The 26,764-nt window shown below is 29.1% G+C and overlaps 1 protein-coding gene across 6 annotated transcripts in view; it reads left to right on the forward strand.

Moving 5' to 3' along the window:
- The window catches only part of LOC129920720 (putative uncharacterized protein DDB_G0286901), an 89,876-nt gene extending 68,276 nt beyond the window's left edge, over window positions 1–21,600 (forward strand). For 3 of the 6 annotated variants that reach the window (XM_056002267.1, XM_056002266.1, XM_056002271.1), the window contains 7 exons: window positions 5,093–5,574; window positions 13,482–13,585; window positions 13,669–13,876; window positions 14,235–14,330; window positions 17,105–17,590; window positions 17,933–18,040; window positions 21,380–21,600. In XM_056002267.1, the coding sequence (XP_055858242.1) occupies window positions 5,093–5,574; window positions 13,482–13,585; window positions 13,669–13,876; window positions 14,235–14,330; window positions 17,105–17,590; window positions 17,933–18,040; window positions 21,380–21,543 (1,648 nt within the window). In that variant the 3' untranslated portion in view covers window positions 21,544–21,600. Of the gene's footprint in view, window positions 1–5,092; window positions 5,575–13,481; window positions 13,586–13,668; window positions 13,877–14,234; window positions 14,331–17,104; window positions 17,591–17,932; window positions 18,052–21,379 lie in introns of all 6 variants that reach the window. The other 3 variants (XM_056002269.1, XM_056002270.1, XM_056002268.1) reach the window with 3 other exon arrangements.
- Window positions 21,601–26,764: the final 5,164 nt, after the last annotated feature.

Consider the following 26,764-nt stretch of genomic DNA (forward strand, 5'->3'; position numbering starts at 1 on the left):
GTTAAGAACTTAAAACGGAATGTCAAGACAAAATGCAGACAATTTGTAAATCAAAATATACCCAAGAAAAAAAACCGTAGGTAATTATATTTGTTTCTATTTTCTTTTGTCTTGGTGCATGCATATAATTTTTTGTTAGTTATTGATATTTGGCGAAATGGTAACGGAGTTACGAATAACAGAGTTACGCGCGACAGAGTTACGGCCGTCAAAGTTACGCGAAACCGAAGTTACAAAAAACTAGAGTTACTGCGGATATATATAGCTTTGTCAAAAAACGCACTTAGTGTAAAATTAAAAGAATGAAACAATTTATCGAAATGATACAACCTCAAACATGAAAGTTTTAAAGTAAAAGTGCCTTCGTCTTCGGTACCGTTAACCTTATTTAGAAATTGCTTTATTAAAGCTGACTTATTAATACTGAACCATTGTTACCAATTTAATATTCAACTTAAATGTAAGCGTTAATTTTAAAATGGAGAAAACATGTTTCCAAGTTAAATTAAATTTTATAATTGTAACGAATAATTGCCTAGTTTCGGCCGTCGGCAAACACAAAATTCACAAAAAACGCAGCGGCGGCGGTTAAAATGTAAGGTCGATTCCCGTTTTTGGTTATTAACCGTGTAAAATTATTCACTAGTTTCAAAAATACATCTGGATGTAAAATTGTCAAACGTCAAAAATAAATCCAAATCCAAAATAGTTGTCCCGATTTTAACTATGAAAATAGTTAAAAATGACTATTTTTTGTCTGTGTAATAGTGAATATCATGGATTTGCATTAATTTTTCGAAATTTCAATTTCTTTACATCCAGATGTATTTTTTAAACTATGGAATAAAATGGCCGTAAGTGTATAGTAAAATCTGTAGTGTTTTATTGTGTTTTATTGGTGAAACTGGTAGTGTAAACTTAAATCTAACGATTATAGCTTTTATGGTCATTTAACTTGTAAAAGTTTTGCTAACCTAAGTTAAAAATAACACGCGGTGATTCGTGCGTGTGAAAGAAAATAAAAAAATATTTTTTTGACAAAAATTTTACGAAATTACCCACAAAATGTGGAAAACTAAAATATTTAAAAAAAAAAGATCCTAGAAATAAATGAATGTGCTTTTTAGGCTAACTAACCCCAAATACATTAAGTTTAGTATACATTTTTCTGGAAAATTTTAATAAACGCTCAAAAACTTTAAAGTTATCATGAACATTCTTCTAAATATGAAAAATTCAGTATTTCAAAAACTAGAGCTGCTAAAAAAGAAACCAATATGATTTTTGAGCTTATACTAAACCAAGACTATTATACTAAACCGCAAATGACTTCGTACTAGGTGAAAATGGACCCCAGTGCGTGCGGTATCTGGGGGGGGGGGGGGGGAAAGGGGCGTGGGAATTATTAAAAAAAAAAAGAACAAAATCCACAAAGTTTGATATATATTTTTCTGGAAAATTATAAGAAGTTGAAATTTGTTGGTCAGTGTTATAAATGACTTTTCACATGTCTTCTTCTAGCTACATAAATTGAGTGATAGTAGCATTATATGAATGTGACATTTTTAGATAACAACCTTTTTCATATCTACCAGTTTTCAATTACTTTATTGTGATGATTATTTGGTAAACTTTAATGACATTTTAGAGAGAACATTTAAATCCCTTAACTCATATTAAAAACTATGTATGTATTTGTACCTACAGCAATTTATTAAACTACCACCGTTTTATTAAAATTACATACTTTTTTATAAGTGCGATTCGTTAGTAATTGCTTCATTCAAAGGAAGCTAAATTATTTCCATGACCTTTTAACTAAAAGGAAAAATCTTTTTTGACATTTTTGTAAAATGAAATTTGCGAACTAGCATTTATTTAAATGGCAGATGCTTGTTTTATTATTGTTATTTAAATAATGCTTCGAGAAAGGTGAAAGAAGGGCAAGCCATTTAAAGTTCAAATTTTAAAATAAATAGTGATGAATCATGTAAGCAAAGGGTGAATGAAGTGGGGAGAAAACTCTACCATCTTTTAAGACCGAAAAACGCTACCGATCTAAAAGGTACTTACCTACAGTTGTTAATGGCACAGTATTAACATACGGTTTCCAATGTTGGACAATGTACAAAACTTAAGAGACTAAAGATAGACGGCAGCTGAGATGAAGATCCAAAGTAGCAGAAGTAATATAATAAGATAAGAAAGCAAATCTTAGGAATTTTTCACTTCAAAAATACCATCTTGGACAAAATACAGCACTGACTAAGTTGTTACTGACATGTACGTCAAACAATAACTTAAAAGTATTTTCAATAATAATATATGTTTGTAATTATAGATACATATTAGTGCAATACATACAAAATTTGAATACTTTTTGAAAAATCATCAAAATCATCAAAATTAAATCGTAGAATCACCCTCACATGACTGCAATTTATTTCTTATTTGAACAGAAACCAACAACAGAGTTTTTTTCGTTAGGTTATCATCTTAATATAATAATCACAAATGTATGAAAATCATAACTTTTAAGTATACGAGAACTGTGTAAATTACTTTTCAAATAAATCAATTAAAAAAAAAAAAACTTTCTATTAACATTCGAGGGCTATCCGTAAGAAAATTGATTTGAATTCCACATTTTATTAAAAATGCAACTTTGTGCCTGTGAATTTTATTGAATTATGCTGAAAGTGAAGACACAACTTTCTTGTGTCCACTTTTTATTTAACTATTGATTGGTCAGTAACAGTGTTGCCAGGACCGGCTATTTATAGCCAAACCGGCTCCTTCAAGTTTTCTCTGGCTCCTTCAAATTCTGATTTCCGATTTATCAAAATTTGGCTCCTTAAGTTTTCAATTTGGCGATTTTTGGCTCCTTCAAAATTAAAAACTTTTATAATAAAAGTACTTGATTATTATGATCACGCCTTAAAAGTCTTCGAAGTAGAATCTGACAACTGACAAGTCTTGCTGAAAAGCGCAATTGTGAATGTACCTACTTCCATTTTCATTCATATATGAGGCGTTCAGAATTATAATGGGTGAAGTCCACTTCTCTTTAGGTTGGATGTTTTAAGGTCTTAAAAATTAAGGGTTTCGTTTTATGTCAAATAAAATAAAGAAAGAAATTTTGGAGATATCGATCTGTGAAACATTTATTTCAAAAGTTCCTTCAGTTTCTGAGAAAAAGCTTCTTTAAGTTCAGAAGAATGCACAAATTTCAAATGGACTTCACCCATTTTATTGTTTTGAACGCTCACTCATATTTTGTTTCCACTTTTCCACAATGTATATTTGTTTTGTTATTTATTACTAAAATAAAAATTAAAGAATCTAACTTGAAGTCTGATAAATTTAATACCGAGTTTTATTTATTTTTTATTTTTTTTTAAATTTTTTGTTTATGTTATCATATATCTGAGTTAATTTGAAGTTGGAAAAAAATGAAAAAAAAAAATTTTAAAAAATGGTACAAAATACATTAATATGAGTTTTTATGAACAATTTTTGAAATTGGCGATTTTTGGCTCCAAGATTTCTAAAATTCGGCTCCTTGCCTCTAAAATTCTCTGGCAACACTGGTCAGTAAATCATCTTTAATGAACCATATTTATTTTTTTTTACATAGCAGGGACAAAGATTTTTTTTAATCCAGTGTTTTTCAAAGTGTGGGCCACGACTGGGTTGCCGCGAAGAGTTCCTAAGGGGGTCGCGGCAGCAAGCCAAATACTGATACAAAAAAATTAAAAAAATGCTAAATAAAAGCAAAAGACAAACAAAATTTCTCAGTGCGACAAATGTGTTTGTATATTTTTTAATAAATGTTGAAATCTTGGATTGATGTTTGATACTTTAACGATTAAATCGTTTTCCAAAATAAGTCTGTTTCTCTTCATAATTTTGATGTCCAACATTGAATAGAATTTGACTTCACATACATACACAGCTATGAAGTGGTGTAGGGCACTAACAACCGCAAATCTTCGTTTGCCAGCACAGAATACTTTCCATTCTTAGCATGCCACCTGCAGTTGAATCTATAAGGTTTTCTTTCAGTTTTACAAACGCAGACGGTAGATTAACAAGTTAAATCGAACTACTCAAAAAATTATTCGAATTCCATCTTAGTTCCATTTTCACTTTCAATGACCATTTCTTAAAAGTAACTCACTAGTTACTTCTACTAATTTAATAACCTATGAGAGGAATATGGTAACAGCAAATATATATTCTTCCAAATCTTTAAGAATCTTTTGAACGAAGGAATAAAAACAAATTTGTTTGCTTGTAGAGGCACGAACCATAACCGAATTTTTGTGAGGTATCCTCTGATTTTGTCTTTTCCACTTAAGGTTTTCCTCTCTTCCTTCCTTGGATGCTCTTATTTAGGATGTAAGTGGTCAAAAAAATCAGATTTTGAATGTTGGAAAAAAAAACACCAATAATTATGCAAGTAGTTTCAATCCAAAACGTGTGTCAATACATTTCCCTTTGACAGTCAACTGTGTGGTAAAAAAGATTATTGTTAACCAATTTCATCGCATACAATGACAATCCTAAACAGTCGACTTTACAAGGCCTTGCCTTTTTTTAAATTCACTTCTCTGATCACATCTTTAGGCACATCATTTAACTCAGCAGGCAGTACCTTCGTCGTAAGAACTTGTCGACGAAGAAAGCAGTGTATTAATGAAGAATTTGGCATTATGAGTTTCAATTTTGTAAAATAAGTAGCATCGCTACAAAAGCAAAACAGTTTGTCGAATCCATTTTGTAGTCGCTACTCGCGACAGCTTTCTAAAAGCATGTTGTACAAACACTGGCCATAAGTGTAAGCGGAAGAGCTTTACAAAATAAAATGTGCAACACGGGAAAAATCCGGAGTTTTGAACGGGTACAGTGTATATAGCTATTTAAAAATGCTGACACATTATATTGTGCCAAAATATTTTTCCTCTCAAGGAGGTCGCGAGCTCAAAAATTTTGAAAAACACTGCTTTAATCTAAATATGTTTAAAAAAACAAAAAAAAAAAAATATTTTTGGTGAATTTTCATAAATTAAGTTTTCAAATCTATTTACAGAATTGTGCGTAACAAAGCGGCAGAAAAGGCTAAACACGTTCATCACCAGCAGCAACAACAACAAACTCAACAACAATCTAATTCCTCGGCAGCAGGAGTTGGCACTGCAGGCGGCAGTACTGGCACAGCAGGAGCTAATGGCAATAGCACTGGCGCTGGTGGAAGCGGAAGCAGTGGTGGCGGCGTCGGTGGAGGTAGTAATGCTGGTGCAACCGGTTCAAATTCTGGTTCGGTTCAAAATGTTTCTGTTATAGCTCATGCTCCAGCCATGCAACAAAATCAACAACAACCCCCACAAACACTCATAAATCCAGGTAATGGTTCAAATCCTGGCGGTGGTGGTGGTAGTAATGTCGTTAATGGAAGTGATGGGCAAGGTGAACATAGGACAGCTGGTTATAGTATAAATGGAATTTTAGGTATACATCATGCAACAGACCCTAATGGAAATAATATCAAAAGAAAACGGATCGATGATCATGGTAAGTTCATATTGCTTCATTTGTTGTAACCGTCTTCACCCTAAAAATAAAGCACGTCTTCAACGTTAAACTTTTTTTGTATATGGAAGCTTAAAACTATCTTGCCTTATTTGTACATTAAGAACAAAAAAAAAAACAGAGAACTTCAGTCTGGATTCGATTCTTCGGAATTAAAATCTTGTTTATATGTACCTTCAGGTTTAAGCTTTTTATCCTTCTTTTGTTTGGTATCAAAACTTCCAATGACTTAAAAAAAGGGTTAGGACAAAGCTTGAAAAAGATCCCTATTTCTCTTATCTCTATAACATTTCTTATGCTCAGTCTTGTTGTGGATGAAACTAAAACAAATTCAATAAAAAAAATAAAATTAAAATAAAATTTTCTTTCATAAACTTTCGTAATTCAGGTTTCGATAATTTTTTTTTTCATCTTATTGTCTTTTTAAATACTTTTGGTTACGACTATAATTCTTGAATTTAACTTGAGTTAAAGCCAGTGATTTATAACAGAAACAAAAAACAACAAAAAAGAAAGCTTTTTCATTTCATAAAATCACCCAAAAAGCCATAGGACATGCATCATATCCGGTCAAATGGGTGAACATCCGTTAAGGATTTCCGCCGGGTAACGAAAACATATACATTTATATACATATGTGTATACACAAAAAAATAGAAAAACGAATGTAAAACTGCGTCTTTTCGTATGTTTGCTTTCCTAGGAAGAGTCAGCCCTTTGCCACCCCATTTTTTTGTAATATAAAGATCCCAAATGGTAAAGTTCCCCATAATGCCCCCTTACATGTGGATATAAAACTTTACGACAATGTTGTTGCTCTTAACCAGGCAGAACGGAGTTCTTTTATGTTTTGTTTCGATTCTTCTTTGATTATACGTTAACGATTTTTTTTTAACTTTCGTTTATAAACTCCGACAGAGAAAAAGGACCGCACCAAAAATAAAAACGAATCAATTTTATAGTTGAAGTTAATTTTTTTGTTCAAAATGTTTATGCCTTTTCTGATTATTTTTCAAAGAAGAACACAGGGTGATTTGGAAATAGGCAAGTGACTTTTGAAACTGACTTTAGCAGTTTATCTTAATGAGAAGTACCAAAAGTACAACGCAGCCTGAAAAACTGTATGTGACTTTTCAAATTGAATTATATCTTCTTGTAAATCGATAGAATTCATAGTCAAATATCGTATTAATTACATGAACAAATGAAAAACTGACAAGCATAAAGTTTTTTTTAAGAAGGTTTTTGATTACTTTAGTATTTTCTTAAAATTTCTTTAAAAAAAATGGAGAATCTGACCTTTATCCACTTGATTTTTTACTAAACAAGTTAAAAAAATATGATATCTACAACCATATATTGAGCTAAGATGAATACAAAAGTTTTAGTGAAGCACACCCTGTAGGACATAAAAAAATCCTATTCGGAAGCACACCATGAAATATTTTTTTTATACAATTTTTTTAAACATCATAAATTCCTTTTTGGAGAGCTTTACTTTTTTTGTATGTAGAACAACGACCCATTAATATAAACCAGACCTTTTTTGCCTAAGAATGCCGGACAAACTGCGAAAATTTATTGCAATTATCCTTTGACTCACATCTATGTAGTTGGTTATATTGAACATAAAATACGCTCTTGTTTCTGATTTTTTTTTTATTTTTAAACAAAGCGCAAAGGTTTTTTTACTGAAAATTAATTATTTTCCTGTTTTGTGAAAGATGTCAAGTAGGGAGGTTAAAGTGTTTTTTTTTTTTTGTTTTGTTTTTTTTTTTTTTTTTTTTTGTTTTCTTTTTACTTTTTCTTGTCAATTAATTGGCGAGTTTATTTGGAATGCGGTTTTTGAACATTTCTTTAAAATTTATGTAATTTAATTACAAAAATTTGTTTAATTATTAGCTCTGAGATACAAAAACTGAATTAAATTATATAGAGGAGCTTTGAATTTTTTTCGATGACATCGAGCATTTGACGAAAATATATAATGTCAAAAAACTCAAAGCTAAGTGCAAAAATTCGCAATTTTTTAGTTTTGGCGAAATAAAAATAAAATGCACGACTGGGTCGCACGAACTTGCTCTTAGAGTTCAAGTTGCTTAAATATTTAAGACTTTTTATATAGAAACTTGGGAAATGTAGGTACATAAAAAAAAAAAAAAAAAAAACAAAACAAAAATTCATTTTTCAAAAAAATAAAACAATATCTGAAATCAAATCGCCCCACAAACCAAGTATGCAATTTTATTTGATATATTAAGGTGCATTTTTAGAAAAAAAATTTCCAAAATCGTTAGAGCCGTTTTTTAAAAAACTAATTTTTTATAAATAATTTTTTGAAAAAAAAGTTTAAAAATAAAACTGGTATGCCATTTTGTAGAAATAACTACTCAACATCTAAAAACAAAATTTCAAAAAAATTCAATGTCCCGTTTTCGAAAATTTGATTTTTCAAAAAAAAAATTTCAAAATTTTTTTAAAAATCCAAAAATTATTTTTTTCAAAATTTTATTTTTGGCTTATATTAAAATTGTATAAATGCTTTTGTATAAAAAATTTCGTTGAAATACAATAAGTAGTTTTGCAGAAAATCCGATTTGAAAAAAGCGGTCCTATGGCAGGTACCGTTAATAATGATTTTCAAAAAAAAATTTTTTTTTCAAAAGATAGATCTTGTTTAAAAACTAACATTTTAATTTTTTTTAACAAAATCGTTGGAGCCGTTTTCGTGAAATTAAACTTTTCCGAAATTTTTATATGACAGGTACCGTTATTTTTGGTCCAAAAAAATTAATTCCAAAAACCCCTCTGGAGAGTCTCCTAAAACTGCTACATAGCAAGTTTGAAGTCAATCGGTCCATCCGTTTAGGCTCTAGTTCCTTATACAGACAGACAGACAGACTGACAGACTGACAGACTGACAGACTGACAGACTGACAGACTGACAGACTGACAGACTGACAGACTGACAGACTGACAGACTGACAGACTGATAGACTGACAGACTGACAGACTGACAGACTGACAGACAGACGGACAGACGGACTTCCGGGACCCACTTTTTTCGCATTGTCTACCATCGTAATGTCATGGAAAAATGTTATCTCAACTTTTTTTTTTGTACGAATGCATAACTTGATATATAGTACCTATATCGCAAGTAAAAATAAATTATTGCAAATCTAGGTGTGTTTTTTAATTTCTCTATATATTTTTGCACAAAAAAACGACATCGAGATATTTTAAATCAAAACAATTTACGTATTAAAAACAAAAATAATATAATTTAATGATGTTGTAGACTGAGTTTTATCTATAAAAACAATTTATTTTGATTGGTTTTGTTTTTATAACTATAGGATTAGAGAATAAACAAATTGCTATGCATTTTTTAACACACATTAATATCCTTTTTCATTTTTCCACAATTAAATCAAGATAAAGACCTGGCCCAATAATTTTGTGAGTGACTGTGTTTTTTTTTTATTTGACAGCAGATTTTTTGTTTCAATCAGCTGTTCGAAGTCAAAGTGACAGAAGCGCGCTTTGAGGATTTCTCAACGCGTCTGGCAAAGCGTGATTGTGTTTCTGCTTTCATTGACACCAAGTACATTAAGTTTAATACACATTTTTCTGAAAATTTTAATAAACGCTCGAAATAATCAAAACTTAAAAAGTAATATGAAAAATTCAATATTTCAAAAGTAGAAAGAAACCAATATGATTTTTGAGGTTACTGAACCCAAATGTATAAAATTTGATATAAATCTTTCTGGAAAATTTTAAAAATTTGAAAATTTGTTGGCCAGTGTTGGTAATTAATAATTTGCATTGAATCACTTAAAAAAGAAAGAATTACACTGGTCGGCAAAAAACAAAAAAAAGTCGGGAGCAAGAACTCTGTAAGGTGATATTAATTAATTTGAGTGTGCTGAATTCAAAACTTTTTATAGATTTATTCCAGCACGTCTAGTTTTTGAGCTATGCTCATCAATATTTTCGCTATAAACTCCCAAAAACTAATTTTGAATGAAATGTTTTTTGACTTTGATCTTAAATATGTATTTTTCTGTAATATTTTGTTTTTTTGTTTATCCAAATCAAGAGTCGAAAACTGTAATTTACTTCAAATCTGCTTCAAAAAACCATATGTTACCTTAACCACCAAGATTTTGAGATATCACACAAAAGTACCGTTTTTGACCTGTTAATATTCAAATATTTTAAAAACTTGACGTGCCAGTGAAATTTTGACTTCGGATTCGGAATCAGCACCCAAAAGTCCTTTCAAAAAGTATGGTTTGGTTCAAGCTCTTTTTTCGTTGCCGACCAGTGTTATTAATTGTAACTTCTTTTTGTACCACCCCAAAATAAAAGCTTTTAGGATGTACTTAACGATTAGCATTAATTGGATTTGAAATTCAATTAGAAAAAAAAAGAAAAAATTTCTCCACCCTTGTGTTGTTTAAAAATGACATGATGTAAGATATAAATCTATCCACAAGTGCCACAAAACACATTCACATTGCACTTAAACACTTAAAACAACACAGTCTTAGTATATCATTATTAACCAGATATGATGATACTACTCTGAGCTTCATCACTCCTCTTTTTTATTAGTAGATAGATAGATAGAGATACATAATATGTAGGTGGACTAGCTTTTCTGGTGGCATTAGTAGCTCAATTGATTTTTATCTCCATGTGATGTGTACTCCCCCTTTGTAATATTATTGTGGTACTTGTTGGGGTGCATTTTGTAGATTAAAATTCTTTTCACATATTTTATCCAAAACATAACAGAGGGATGTTTACTGATGCAAGTGCGTCGCTCCTCAGCGCAATAAAATAATAAAGCATCTGTTTTGCTACATTATCCTAGAGACGAGCCAGGGAGATATGCATATACACAGTTGTAATGTCCCTTCTTGTATCGAGTGTTATGTTGCTGTTGGTGGCAAGCCACAAGTTTGTTACAATAACAACAATAATATTTCTTGGATAAGTCCTTTCACCACCCAAAACATTCTTAAGCAAATCACAAAATTAATCTAGTTTCTGTGTGTTCCCCTTCAGTCAGTCGTCGTCGCCCGGTTAAGACCACGCTACCAAAACCGCCCTTATCATGATTATTGGAATTCTACTGCAGTAATCATATAATATAGTTACCCTTATTTCAAATATACTCTTCAAATTACTTATGAGTTGTTATGATGTCTCTGTTTTCTATACAAAAGTATTTAATTTCTCAGCAGGTTCGAGGCCCAAAAAAATGTTTCTCCCACGTCGCCATCGTCGTCGGTCGCACTTCTATTAACTCCCTTGGTCTTCATCGTTTCCATAAAAAAAAACTTTGTCCATTAATTACAGAGCTATGAGATGAACGCAAAAAGTCACTTTACGGCACGTGGCCAAGAAATAATGTTGGCGAATCGTTGCCACTATCATAACTTTTTTGAGGAAACTTACAAAAAGAGGTCAGAGAGTCAGCAACATTTTTTTTTTTTTTCAGGGGCGGTTTTAGGTTGTTTTCACCAAATTCAGAGATTTTATAACTTCGTTTTTTGTTTTAACATTTCTGAGCCATAAGCTCCGTAGCATCTCATTCTAGTACCCTTTTCAAACCGAGATGTTTTTAGCTTTTTGCAATACTTTTTATCAAGATACTCTTTTAGCTTTTTTAGGTGAAAATGTCAAACAAAATCTAGTTTATGTTGCCGAAATCCGAGGTAAAATTTAAGTAAAGCCATTTTATGGTACAGTTTTTGAAAAATTAATTTCAAAATTAAAATTTTGAAAAAATAATTGGAAAACAAAATTTCAAACTAATTTTTTTCAAAATTTTATGTAATTAACTAATTTATTTTTCCAAATTCGATGCTCTTATTTGTTTTTAAAGAAACACAGAAAACTGGATCAAAAAATATCTTGTCATTTTCGAGAAATTAATAAAAAACCAAAACTCTTTATTTTTTGTTTTTATGTGGCTGGACTTGTTGATAAATTAATTAATGAAACATTAACCATTCGTCTATTATTTTTTAAACGTTCAGACTTAAATGAGGATACAACAAAGTGATAAAGTATTGGATTAACCCTGAATTGATCAACTGTTTTCATTGATCAAACTGAAAACTCACCAAATAGGGAAGAAAATTCAAATGGTATCTAGAAAACTTATTCAAAGAATATGATTTAAAAAGTCTTTTTTCTTATAAACTGCTTGCGCAAGTATTATGTTATTATTTTATAGAAAGAAAAATACTCAGGATAGTCTTCAGGTGTTATCAATGAAAAAAGTTGATCAATTCAGGGTTAATCCAATACTTTATCACTTTGTTGAAACAGTTGAAACTCGATTATCTGGGATTCGAATTACCGGGACGCCCGGTTATCCCCGTGATGAAAATAGTTGACATTCTTTCTCGACAATAAAGACAATTTATTTATTTAAAGTCTTTTATTCGTAATAAATTCTAATATCCGTAACTTGAGAACAGGACCGAGCAGTACATTTTTTAATAGAAACTATTATAGGTACTATTATTCGGAATTTTCGATTATCCGTAATGGGCTGGGTCCTGACCATCCCGTTCAATCGAGTTTTAACTGTAACGGCCATATTAGTCACTAGTTTAAAAAATACATCTGGATGTAAATAAATTGAAATGTCAAAAATAAATCCAAATCCATGATATTCACTGTCACATAAACAAAAAAATAGTAATTTTTAACTATTTTCATAGTTAAAATCGGGATAACTATTTTGGATTTGGATTTATTCTTTACATCCACATGTATTTTTTAAACTAGTGAATAATATGGCCGTAATAGACAAATAGTTAATTTTTCATACATCAATTTATCAACAATTCCAGCCACATAAAACAAAAAATAAAGAGGTTTCTTAGAAAAAAATTAGTTTCGATTTCTTGTAAATTTCTCGAAAATGACAATATATTTTTGAACCCAGTTTTCTGTCTTTGTTTAAAAACAAATAAGAGCATCGAATTCTGAAAACTAAATTAGTACTTAATTACATAAAATTTTGAAAAAAATTAGTTTGACATTTTTTTTTTTTTTTCAAAAATACATTAGATAATTTAAAGGTAAATGAATTGAATGCATGCGTCTTGTCTATTTATGTTTTTCAAAAAACTATGTCCAATTTAATGGTGAGGTCTACGAGCAAATTGATGGCTTAACGAAAGTAACGTTTCATTACTCGTTACTGAAGCAAATACCCGCATTTAAGTAACGAATACATACGATTTGCTATAGCTCTAGTTCATAGGCGAAACATAAAACCCTTCTGGCAGCTAAACGCGTGGAGCTACAGAAACGGCAGGGGTATCAAGTGAAAGGTCAGAGTTACCTCATGGTAGTGCTCTGGTTTTTCGTTGTTTTTTTTTTATTGTGAGACAAGCAGTTTTTTTTATTTTTATTTTTGTTTTTTTTTTTTTTTGAGAAAAAGCGGCAAATTTTTGTAAAATTTAAAAATTTATTTACCTTTGAAATATTTCATAAGAAAAAAACAGGATTAAACATTCCTTAATCTTTAAGCTATTTACATCAAATGTACCTATGTAATTCAACCTGACATGCTTGTAACGTCCCCAACATTTTTTAGCCCACATTTTACCATTACTGGCAAAAAGGGAATATATAAATGTATCATGTTATCAACCAGAAAGCTTCTATAAGATCTTAATATACTCTGACACTTTTACGCAACACGAACAACCTAGGGCGTACCTAAATGTATATTTAGGTGACCAATGGGTCAGTTTTTTTTTTTTATTTACTTATTTTATCCTTTAAAAAGCAAAACAAAACAAACAAATCTGCAAAAGGAATAACTTAAATCTAAATCTATAAATTCACAGTGATATTTTTTTCAGACGACGAAAATCGTGACATCAATATTCATCCCGAAGAGGATATCAAACGTCAGAGATTAGCATATAGCGGTGATCAATTATATTCAAATGTGAGTTATTGATAACAACAGCAAATGAATCGCAAGACTTCATTTTCAACAACTTTTTTCGTTATTATCCTTTTCTTAAACAGATTTGGTCTGGTAAATGGTGCATCAAGGATGAACATAAGCTCCTGTCCGAATTGGGGAGTGTAACAACAAATGGTGGAGCAACATATTACGACACGCACAACGGTTTTCCTACATCAACTGGAACCGAATCCATACTTTACGATAGCATAACGACGATTTCACAATCTCAGAGCTCGCTATACACACCACCAATTGGAACATCGATTGGTAAGTATTTCTAAAATGAGAATATAAAAAAAATACCTAGCTTGTAAAACAAACTTTTTCGGCAATCCGTATGGATCGAATTATTATTCGTTTACTGACAAATAATGAATTAATTGTATTTGAAATAAGAAAAACTATTGTTACAAGATATCGATAAAAGTTTGAACAGCACATTGAATACTTCGATCCAAACGGTTAACCGAATGTATAAGAACACCACCAACAGGGAAAACTGTTAAGTTTTATGTTTTTTTTTCTCATAATTTGTTCACTTTATTTTATTACATTTTGTCTGATTAGTTTTAATTTTTTGTATGCTAAAATTGAACTAAAAAAAAACTATTATGTATAAATACAGCTGGTGGTTCATTGACACCATTAGCACCAATATGTATGCAGGACATGAAACTTGGCACAGGAATGCTTGATCAATCCCTATCACCATATCACACAGGTAAAAAAAATTGAAGCCTGCACAGATAAAAATTTTGGAAATCTGCACAAATAAAATCTATCTATCCCATAAAATTGACATATTGTATACTTAAAGTCATTAGAACACAAATAATATATTATTTTTGGTAGTTCAATTAAAAAATAAAAGTCCTGCGGTTAACAAACTGAATATATTGCAATGCTGCAAAATACGTTTCCATATAATCCATCGTTGCACAGTGATTTAAATATAATTCTATAATTTTATTTCAATAGTGGCAAGGGTGCAGTTGATGTAGTGCTTGACTGCTAACTTAGAGGTGTGGGTTCGAGCCCTACCTCAGGCAGCATTCTTTCTTTATCCCGCAGTTTGGAAGCCTCCTGTGGGATTATATGAGATAATAATCATCTTATTGCTTATTCTCAATTCACTGTACCAAAAAACAAATTCTTTTCTATCTTTCTATTCCTTCTAACTAGTGCCGTGCAATATGCATTTGAAAGACCTTAGGTCTTACAGGCATATACCTAGTTAAAATTACACTGGTCGGCAAAAAAACAAAAAAAGTCTGGAGCAAGAACTCTGAGAGGTAATTTTAATTAACTTGAGTGTGCTGAATTCAAAACAGTTTACAGATTTTTTCCATCACGTCTAGTTTTTGAGCTCTGCTCATCACAATTTTAGCTATAAAGTCCCAAAAACTAATTTTAAATGAAATGTTTTTTGAAATTTGATCTAAAAATATTATTTTTCCGTAATATTTTGCCATTTTTTCAAGCGAATCAGGAGTCGAAAACTAAAATTTACTTCAAATCTGCTTCAAAAACCATAAGTTACCTTAACCACCAAGATTTTGAGATATCATACCTTACTATACCAAATATCTTTTAGAAAAAAATTATTTTGAAAATAAAAATAAACGTTTTTAAGATGATAAAATATGGCTTTTGAATATTGCATAATGTAGTTTTGCGGAAAAAAAAATTAACGGTGATGAAATTCAAAGCCAAAAGTACCACAAAAACGCGCTTTTGACCTGTTTATATTTAAATATTTCGAAAACTTGACGTGTCAGTGAAATTTTGACTTCAGATTCGGAATCAGCACACAAAAGTCCTTTAGAAAAGTATGGTTTGGTTCAAGTTCAATTTTTGTTGCCGACCAGTGTTATTATTATAATAATGTATTATTATAATAGTCAATTCGGTAGACAAGAAATACAATTAAGGCTGATATTTTTCAAGAGCTCATAACTTATGAGAGCTCATAAGTTAAGTTTTAGGAGTTTTTTTTTTGAGTCAGCAAGTTGTTAAAATAATTGCATTCAAAATAAGATATTTATTGCAACTGAAAAAATTTGTATTGGAAAAAAAATGTTACTGCCACTGCGAAATATTTCCATCGAAAATAAAATTTTTATTGCAAATAAAAATAATTCAGTGCAAATGTGTGCTGTAGATATTTATTTTTTGAACATTCTTCGAGTTTCTTACAATTTTGACTATTTTGCCATGCATTATGGTTCAATGTTTAAGTTTACATAGCTGATGTATGGTCAAATGGCCAAATTGTAAGAAATTCGACAAATAAAAAATGGTAAATGCACACATTTCGAACGGATTTTTTTTTTTTTCAATGCATAAAATTTTTATTTGCAATACTTTTTTTTTGTTTAGTGAAAAATGTTTTTATTTGCAATAAAAATTTTATTTTCAATGCAAATTTTTTTGAGTTGCAATAACATGTGACGGGTCCAGGGCAAAAACGGCATATGTCCACTTTTGGTCAAAAATAAACCAATGATGAGGTCTTGTAGTATTTACTGAGCACTATCTGATGGCATCCCCACTTTAATAAAATAAATTTAAGCCTTGCTGAAAAAATAAATAAATTGTGTGCTTTAAGTACTAAGTTTTTCTCGAAATGAGTTGGAATGGACTAGTGCTGTTCTTCCCCTGGACCCTTAATTTTTTTTAATGCAATTTTTTTCAATTGCAATAAATATTTTTTTTTTTGTCTAATGCATATAATTATTTTTTTTTTAATTTCATTTTTCATTAGAGCCTTGCTCATAAGTTACATGAATATTATAGCGCTTGAAGAATGAATTACAAAAACGATATGAACACATGTTTTTTTTATTTAAGTTTGCTTTGAACCAAAAAACAAATCCATTTTGTCAATTTGGCAGCCGCTGGCGATCGAACCTACAACTCTTGGGTCTCTAGGCGATTGCTTTACCAGCGTGCTATCTGACTGTTGGAAATAAGGGTGACAAAATGCGACAAAAGCTGAAGTCCGAAAAAATTAAAAAATTTTTTACGTTGTTTCAATTTTAATTTAAAAATGTTTCATGTAAGTTTTTTTTTCAACATTAAATCAACGTTGGGTTTTTCCCCTCAGTGTAAGCAAAATGTTTTGTCTAAATTTTCAAGTTCGTGCATACCAATCGTTCACTTTAATTATTCAGCATATTAGTGCTGGTTCTTCTGTTCAGATTGGCCAAAACTTTAAAAAGTAATACATATCTCGAAAACCTATCCATAAACTCTTTTTTATCGATATGATTTTCACGTTCTATGGACGCAATCTAAACGAGAAGTGTAACGATACTTGGAGTCAAAAAAATGTTGTTTTTTTTTTGTGTCAGGTAGGGTAAGTGCATAAAACCATTATTTGTGCTCTAAAAACTTTAATCAATTTCCAAATTTAAAAACAAAATAGAATACAAAGAAAATAAATAATAAAGTAATGAGAAAATTTCGTTAAATTCACACACAAAAAAAATATAGTTGTTGAAAACGGCCATTATGCGACAATAACAAATCTCGGCAATGTCGTCTCACCCCATGCCGAAACGGTTTCATCGCCAGGGTTGCCAATAACAATTATAACTTCAGACACTGTAGTACCGGATATGCATCAACAGCAAAATGGTGGCACCAATTCATCATCGAATCGTAATAGTTCTACAAATAACAACCAACAATCAGATCAAAATGGCGGCGCGGGTAGCGGAAGTGGTGGTGAAACATCATCATCATCGAGTGCAAATAACGCAAATGATGATGGTGTTGGTGTTGTGACATCACAAACAATGAATTCAAACAACAATTTAAGTGTAAATACTAATGAAAGGGGAACTTCGAATGTCTCACCGAGCCATCACCATCACGAACATCAACAAGATAATTCATCATTGATATTATTGCAACCCAGCAGTCATAGCAGTGGCGGTTATTCTTCGATGTTGCCAAGTTTTAGTCATTATTCAACAGGCAAGTTTTAGTTTGTTTTTTGTTCGTTGTTTTTTTTTTTTTTTTTGTTATTAATTTATTTTAATTTTTTTTATTTTACTGTTGAATAGGAATCACAATTAGTTAAGTTGGTGAAGGTGGCACAATTATACATAATAATAAATTTATATTTCTGTATCGTAATTTATTGAGGATTGGAACCAATAACAGTAAACAAAATCCTCTATCTATATTGTTTACAATTTCGCAAATTAAATGAATAATGCAAAATTTTTTAATCAAACCCCATACCAATCCTCAATAATGCTTTGCAGATTGCGCAAAAAACTTTTAAATAAAAAAAAATATCACTCTTTTTTGCAGGTTGTGGATCTGTTGTTCCAACTACAGACTACGCGTACAGTCCTGCATATCCGCAGTATGGCAGCGCTTACGGGTCATACGGGTATAGCACAACTGGCGGACTCCTCAGTAAGTAAACAGTGAGTATTTCACATTAATACTTGCTGTTTTTTTTTTATTTTTTATGGCGTTTTCAATTGGTCGTCCAGAAGGATTCTGGGCGCTTTTAAGTGTTTTATTGTCCTCACATGACATTAATTCTTCTGGATTTGAAACGAGAATCGAAATCAGAATCACTCAAGATAAAGGCGTTTATTTTTAAAAAAATCTTTCTATAAACGTAAAAAAAGTATTTCCGTGATAAAAAAAATATAAGGGCCAAAATACTATTTAGTGCCTAAAAAGTTGTCCCTTTGGACAGTGAATTTTGAAAATAAAATGCACGACTGGTCGCACGAACTTGCTCTTAGAGTTCAAGTTGCTTAAATTTTTAAGACTTTTTATATAGAAATTTGGGAAATGTAGGTACTATGTATTGTATATAGGTGAAAAAAAAACATAAAACTCGTTTTTTTTTTTAAATAAAACAAAATCTAAAATCAAATTGCCCTCCAAAACAAGTATGCAGTTTTGATTGATATATTAAGATGCATTTTTAGAAAAAAAAAGTTTCAAAATCGTTAGAGCTGTTTTTTAAAAAACTAATTTCTTATAAATAATTTTTTGGAAAAAAAAGTTTTAAAATAAAATTGGTATTCCTATTTGTAGAAATCACTAATCAACATCTAAAACCAAAATTTCAAAAAATACAATGTTCCGTTTTCGAAATTTTTTTTAAAAACCAAAAATTATTTTTTTCGAAATTTTATTTTTGGCTGATATTTGAGTTATATAAGTGCTTCTTTACAAAAAGTTTCGTTGAAATCGAATAATCCGTTTCGGAGAATATCGGATTGAAAACAAAAAAAAACGGTTCTATGGCACTGTTCATTACATTTGAATTTCTTAAACAAAATGAGCAATTTCAACTTTACTAAAATCGGTATATGACAAGTACCGTTATTTTTGGTGCAAAAAAATTAATTCCAAAAACCCTTCTGGAGAGTCTCCAAAAAATGCTACATACCAAGTTTGAAGTCAATCGATCCATCCGTTTAGGCTGTAGCTCCTTATACAGACAGACTGACAAGCAGACAGACAGACAGACGGACTTTCGGGACCCACTTTTTTGGCATTCTCTAACATCGTAATATCATGGAAAAATGTTATCTCAACTTTTTTTTCTTGTACGAATGCATAACTTGATATATAGTACCTATAACGAAAGTAAAAAAATATGAACATTTTTATCAATATATTTTCATATATTTTAGTTGACATAGAATGGTTATACTTTAATCTATTATAAAATAACATTTGCACCGATATATTTGGAATGATATTTTTATATTTATGAAAAATGATCGGTTAAAAACAACGTAAAACTCGTGTAAAATTAACAGAGAAGATAGCACCTGCACCTGCAAACTAACCCCGGTTAAAATTACAATAGTCGACTCGGTTATTAAAAATTGTTTAATATTACCCACTTTCTCGGTTAAATTTTAATAAAATCTCAAATTTTAACCGAGTGTCTTGATCAATACAAACAAGTTTATCGGTTAAAATAACCTTCTAATATGGTAATTTTAAACAATTTAACTTAACCGAGGCGACTACGTTTATTTTAGCAACGAACACTAAGTAGTTTTTAACCAAGACTACGTTATTTTTAACACATTTTATTTAACCCACTTCTCGATTTTTCTGACAACTGCGTTACTTTACTGCAAATTTCAGTTTTATTTGTAAAATCATATAATTAAGCTCTCTGATATTCCTATTTGAAACTATAGGAACAACTTAAGATTTCCATGAAGTTAAATCAGAAAAAAATTAATTTCAATTAAATATTCGTTATAGTTTACTACCAAAAATCAGCTGTAAAACTTTAAATACCACTGCGTTACCAAGATAAACCACAATGTTACCTTGATTTGTAAACAATACGATCCAAATTTGGGTTACAAACTTGTAAAAGTAAATAATGTTAATTTTATAACTCAATATAGTTTTTCCACTAAATTGTACTTTTTCTCTAAGAAAAATGAAATTCAAAAAAGGGACATTTTTTTAGGCAGTAAATAGTATTTTGGCCCATAAAACAAAAAATAATTGATAACTGCAGAAATAAGAAGTTTGGTTGAAGATAAATCAATTCTTATAAACTCATGTTTGTCGCGTTTTGAGATCGGATTACCAATTGAAAATGATATTATATTTTATGTTGCATTATTTATATAGTTATTATTAGCTTTTTAATCATGAATTAAAACCCACATATGTATGTATGAAAATCTCATCCCATCCAATAAAATACAATTTCAAGATCTGCCCTGAATTAATCTCTCTCAAGGGCGATTTCTCTCAGTTAGATAGTTGAGCGCCGCTAAACCAAGAATTTAAATGAATTTAACATTTGAAACACATTTTATACGCAAAACGCAACGAATCACCATTATTATTTTGAACTATGAAAATGAATTTTTTTTTATTTATAATTAAAATCTCTTCTTTTTGCTCTTTTGAGGAGCACGTACCTATAGCTAAACCATTGCGCTAACGGCTAAACCATTATTTAAGGTCAGGAATCGGATTGGGGTCAAAATCCCGAAAATCCAGGATCCCGAAAACACAAAATCCCGAAAACCCAAAATCCAGAAAACCCAAAATCCAGAAAACCCAGAATCCGAAATGCCGAAAAATTGTATTAAATGAAAAATTTGCGCAAAGTTTTTATTTTATATAATTTTTGGGATTTCGAACACAATCCTAAGTGTGAAATTAAGGTGATAACACGTAAAAAACAATATAAGTGTATGATTCCGTTAATATCTCTTTTTAACATGATTTCAAATTCTTACTGTGCTTTCATCGGTGTTTTTGAGTTAAGTTAGAAAAATCGTTGAATGGAATGAATGGAATTATGAGTTTTAATATTTAACTTGTAATAATGTTTGAATTGCTATTTAATTGGTTTATTTTTATGTTTAAGTTAAAATTTCAATGGAACAAAATTTTGAAGAGTTTTTAAATTTTTCTGTTTTATTTTCGGGATTTTGGCCTTTCTGGATTTTGGGTTATCGGGATTCTGGGTTTTAGTGATTTTGGGTTTTCGGGATTTTAGGTTTTCGGGATTCTGTCCGTCTCCCTCAGGAATCGAAACTGATCTCTCTCAAAATATTCGCAACGACAAAAAGTCGAAGAAGATCTGCATTTTTTTTTAAATCGTCTTACATATTATATATTTTCAAATTCATCTTTCTTGCATGAAAACACAAAAGAGATTAAAAAACATATAAATTTGTTCATGTGTACACTTTCTTTTACTTTTTTGTTAATTAATTAATGTTTTATTTTCCTTAACAGATACGTCATATTATTACGAAAGTGGACAAAACCAAACAACTGCCCTCAACCAAGATATGCGCTCTCCTCTAGCTGCAACGCGTGCCAATTCATTAGCAAGTGCAGCATCCCCAACAGGCAGTGCTTGCACAAAATCGGAACCATCTGATATATTTCTAGTTTAGTATTCGCTAAATTCGAATACCCAAATTTAAACTAAAATAAAACTTATTTAAATTAAAACAAAAAAATATATATATAATATATATATTTATTGATATATGTATACATAAATTAATACAAAATTAAGAAAACGAACAAGATTAAATGTAAAAAAAATCATAAATTTATGTCCATTGAGGAAATAATTTCAAAAAAAAAAAAAAACAAAAACAAAAAAAATTTTAAAATTATATTTCTTTTTTTCAACAAAAAGCAAAAATTATTATAGCACAAGTTAGTTAAAAAAAACAACTGAAAGCAACAATTTCTTTCTTGGTAACTGTCAACAAAATCACAAATGAGATTAAAAAAGAACAAAACACAGAGAGCGAAAGGATTTAGTTTAGTTCCCAACAATCAGTTCTTATTGTTCTTGTATCGAAATTATTTATTATTATATTGCTTTATTTTCTTTAAATTATTTAATTGAAATTAACCAAACATAATTATACTTAAAAATTTATGATATACGTCACTAAAGGAAATAAAATTTCCTCTAAAATATTTTCCTTTATTTATTTCTCTGTCTTAATTATTTACTTAATTATTTCTATTCAATTTATTTATTTAATTTATGTCAATTGTTATCTTTTTTTCTAAGCCCAGTTTTCTTTTTCTTTATCAAAACTTAAAAAAAAAATTAAGAAGATTTCGCGCGCATGGCATTATAATCAAAAAACAAACCGCAAAACTTTGACATGTTACATGCTCTAAATTTCAAAGACAATTAAACAGGTGTTTTGTTATTATAAACGTATTTAAATAATTATTTCAATTTAAAAAAAAAAAAAAACTAACATATTGAAATCACATTTAGGCCGTTTTTCTTGAGTTAAAATTTTCACATTGGTTAAATTTTAATCCTGCAGTAGGATAAATGTTAAACTTTTTTTAACCAAAATTTTAACGCTTTCGCATAATCCTTAATCTCTGCAGTACATTTTTGTGAAGCGAAAGTTAATGATTATCGCACTGCGGAAGGTGGTGAATACCAGGGTCAAAACAAAATAAAATAAATTCAAGAAAACTTTACTAAAAAAAAAAAATTACAAAGGAAAACTAAAAATGCAATCAGATATTTTATTAGAGAAATGACCTCACTAGTTTTATTTTGAAATTTTATTAAAGTTTATTCAACTCAACTCAAATTCAAAACAACAAATTCTTAAGAGCGCACGACTTTAATTATAGCCCTGTTCAAAGTACTACATACAAGTAGTTTAATAGCGATTTTCAATGGAACGCACTTTCAACGAATTCAATACAAATCGTATCTACTCGGGAAGAAGAGCATGAGTAGATGATAGTACTAGATTAACCAAAACATCTACTAGTAGTAAACTACCACCTCCAATGGAACAGGGCTTATATTAATTTTGCGTGGGAATTTTAAAATAATATGTTACTTTCCAAATATGTAGTTTGATCACTAGTGTTTATTGTTGAAACGTGCATAGATCGTATTTTAACTTCAATTTTAAACATTTTGTTCCCTAACTTCTTTTAATAGTTTTTTTTTTTCAACCATTGATCATGATTTATTTAATATTAACAGTATCTCTTTAAATAAATTCTTTTTAGTCAAATTCAACTCATGAAAGGATTTTTGTTAGATTTGTTTTTATTTTTTTGTAATAGTTTTTGAAAAAGAAAACAAACAAAATAAAAAACAAAATACTCAACCGAAAATACTAACCGATACTACCTTGAAACAAAATTTTACTGTGTTATTTGAAATGGGTGAAATGAAAAGAAAATTCTTTGAACATTTAATTTTTTTCTTTAAGACTGATTGTTAATGTATAATAAAGAAAATGGAATAAAACAATAAATTCATTCTATTCTCAGACATCCTTTCATGAGTTGATGTTAATTTAAATGAAACTATACAAAATAAATAAAAGCAAAATCTAAAAAATATTACAAATAAATAAATATATATATATATATTATAATGACTTATATGAGTATGACCAAAGAAAGATATTAATTTATTTTAAGATTTTTTTATTTTTTTATTTATTAAATTACTATCTTTTTGCATATTCATCCCGAATTCAGAAATAATCTTAGAGATATTTTTAATTATTAAAAAAAAAAATCTTTATAAAGAGACAATTGTCAAAATACATATCAATAAGTTAATTTTAGTTTTGTTTTTATCTTCTTGCAATTTTTTACATAGAAATATAATTTTGATTTATTTTTACATATTTATATCACCAAAGACAAAGCAATATAAATGCATTAAATATTTTTTTTTTTTATTATTACTATATTATTTTTTCCAAAATTTTGTTTAGTTGAAAAGGTTTTCCTTCCGCAAAGTTAAAATCTTTATAATTATATTCCATGAAGCAAAGGTAAACTTTGAGTAAAAATAACAGTAAGGAAAAAACTTAAGAATAGTAAAATAAAATAATTTTTAAATTAATTCTTGTAAAGACTAAAGAGAAAAAATATCGAATACTTTTACTGGTAAATTTAAAAAATAAAAAAAAATAAAAATTCTTATAAGTGCACATTTAAAAAAATATATTATTAAACAAAAAAACATATGATAAAAAAAAATTTTAAAAAAACTGGAACTTTGTATAGTAAAATGCATAAATTTAAAATTATTGATATAAATTGAGTAAAAAGTTATTTTCTATATAAGTTATTTATAAAAAAAAAAACACAAAAATAACTTTTTAATTACTTATATGAATATAAAAAAAAACTTAAAAAAAAAAAAAGAAAAACGAACTATAACTAAAATAGAAAAAGTTTAAAAATAAAATAAAATTTCAGAACTTGATTATTTTTCATTGTATTTATAACTATTAAAACTCAGATTGAACACCTTATATTGAGTACTCGGGTTGGGTTCTTAACTTTAGTTGGGTTCTTAATACCGTTATAAAACGACCATTATTTAAGCGGTGGAATACCATCAACAAAACTGAAGTTGAAAAAAAAAAATAGGTAATTGTACTAATGTTGGTATATTTTATAGGGAATATGCATATTAGATTGATGTAGAATTTTCCGAAGACTTCGAATATTTCCAATTTCTAAAAAATATACTGTCACCATTATATGGAGACTGTTTTGCGAACACTTTTTTGAAAAATCGTCGATTTTAAAATGTTTGTCCTGTCAATTCGCACCCGTATGCCAGAACAGGGTTAAAAAAAAATTAAAAAAATAACAGCATTGAATTTTTAAAGCTGAATTTGTACTTAATAGACCAGTGCCAATAATTTTTGAAAATTGAAAAATTAGCAGCATTTGGTGGGAAAATTTAGAATAAATGGTATATAAAAGGGGAAAAATAAATTGCCCACAAAAAAATTGTGGAAAAGGGGGTGGGTGGGCGTAAAAGTTTGGTGGGTGTCAAAAATCATGGTTTTTTACGATTTCTGTCAAAATTAGACGTCCTATCGAAAAAAAAACAAATGCAAAAGTTGTAGGTAGTAAAATGTCTACAACTTTTACTCAAACAATTTTTTTCTATAACCTCAAAAATAATATTGATTTTTTATTTCTATCTTTTACAAAAATAGTTGGATTTCAACAAAACTTGGTTAAAAATTACTTTGTTATGTTTTCTATCTAAAAAATCCACAAGAAAAATATTCTTTGATTTCTATAAAAAAAACTTTTTGACTTCGAACAGGGCAGAAAAAATCGAATGCCTTGTTCGATTTCAATAGTCAAAAAGTTTTTTTTTTATAGAAATCAAAGCATATTTTTCTCACAATATTTCTTTCTGAAGTCAGAAAAATTCAATCACATCACGTTTTTGACATATTACCATGCCAAAAATCAGAAAAATAGTGTTTGGGACGTTCAAAATTCAATATCACAAAAACTTTGCACGTTAGAGCTATTCTAGTGCTTGATTCAAATTAAAAAGATCAATGACCATTATAAAAGTATAATTTGGTTTCTATGGAAAATTGATTCTCGCCAATATTACTGTCATTTACGGAAAAATCAATCTTAAAAATCATTTTTTGTTTTTTTCAATTTTTCTCAATATTTTCTAAAACAAAAGTATAGTTTTTCCACAAAATCTTTAAAAAACGGTTTTAAGCTAAATAATTGGGATCGGGTCAAAATTCTGGCTTCAAAATTCTGCTTTTCAAAATTCTGCTTTTTCAGCGAAAATTCTGTTTTTCAAAATTCTGCTTTTTTTCTATTCTGTTTTTCAAAATTCTGCTTTTTAAAATTCTGTTTTTCAAAATTCTGCCAGCATTATATTTGAACAAAAAAATTCTGCTAATTCTGTTTTTTTTTTTTTATAGCATATGCGCTGGCTAAAGAAAAATACACCTCATTAATGTAATTCAACATTGGTACTTTCTTAAATTTTTTTATTTCAGTGTCGCAAATATTTTTTGAAATGCTTATACTGACTTTCTTTCAAATAAAATATGTATACTAATTGGAACCGATGTTGTATATTCCTTTTCTTATTCAAATTTTTGAATATTCATCTTTATTTGATAAATTAATAAATTTTTAGTTATTTTCGGAAATGTTTAATATTAAAAACCTTTTCTTAATATTTTCAAATTTATTCATTTATAAAACAAAAATTAATTCGCATTTAAAAAATCACAAATTATGTAGGTAAGTAATCAAATAAGCAGATAATTTTTCAAAAAGATGATTTTACAGAATTCTGCAAAAAATTAAAAAAGGGTTTGGAAAATGTTAAAAAGCGCGCGCAGAATTTTGAAAAGCAGAATTATGAAAAGCAGAATTTTGAAAAACAGAATTTTGAAAAGCAGAATTTTGACAAAAGAATTTTGACCCCGGCAGAATTTTGACCCCAACCCAAATAATTGCATTCCAAATTTTCAAAAATGAAAAATTTTTTCGGTAACTTTTTTGATTGAAAAATAAGCTATTTTTTCAAATTTAATTCTTCAAAAATCCAAAAACTAACTTTTTGCTCAATAAACATTTTTAATAGATAGAAAACATAACAAAGTAATTAATTATCAAGTTTTGTTAAAATCCAACTATTTTTGTAAAAGATAAAAATAAAATATTTTTGAGGTTATTGAAAAAAATTGTTTGAGTAAAAGTTGTAGACATTTGTATACCTACAACTTTTGCATTTGACTTTTTTCGATAGGACGACTATTTTTGACAGAAATCGTAAAAAACCATGATTTTTGACACCCACCC

This window comes from Episyrphus balteatus, chromosome X (genome assembly GCF_945859705.1).
Source record: "Episyrphus balteatus chromosome X, idEpiBalt1.1, whole genome shotgun sequence".
NCBI classification, from domain to species: domain Eukaryota; kingdom Metazoa; phylum Arthropoda; class Insecta; order Diptera; family Syrphidae; genus Episyrphus; species Episyrphus balteatus.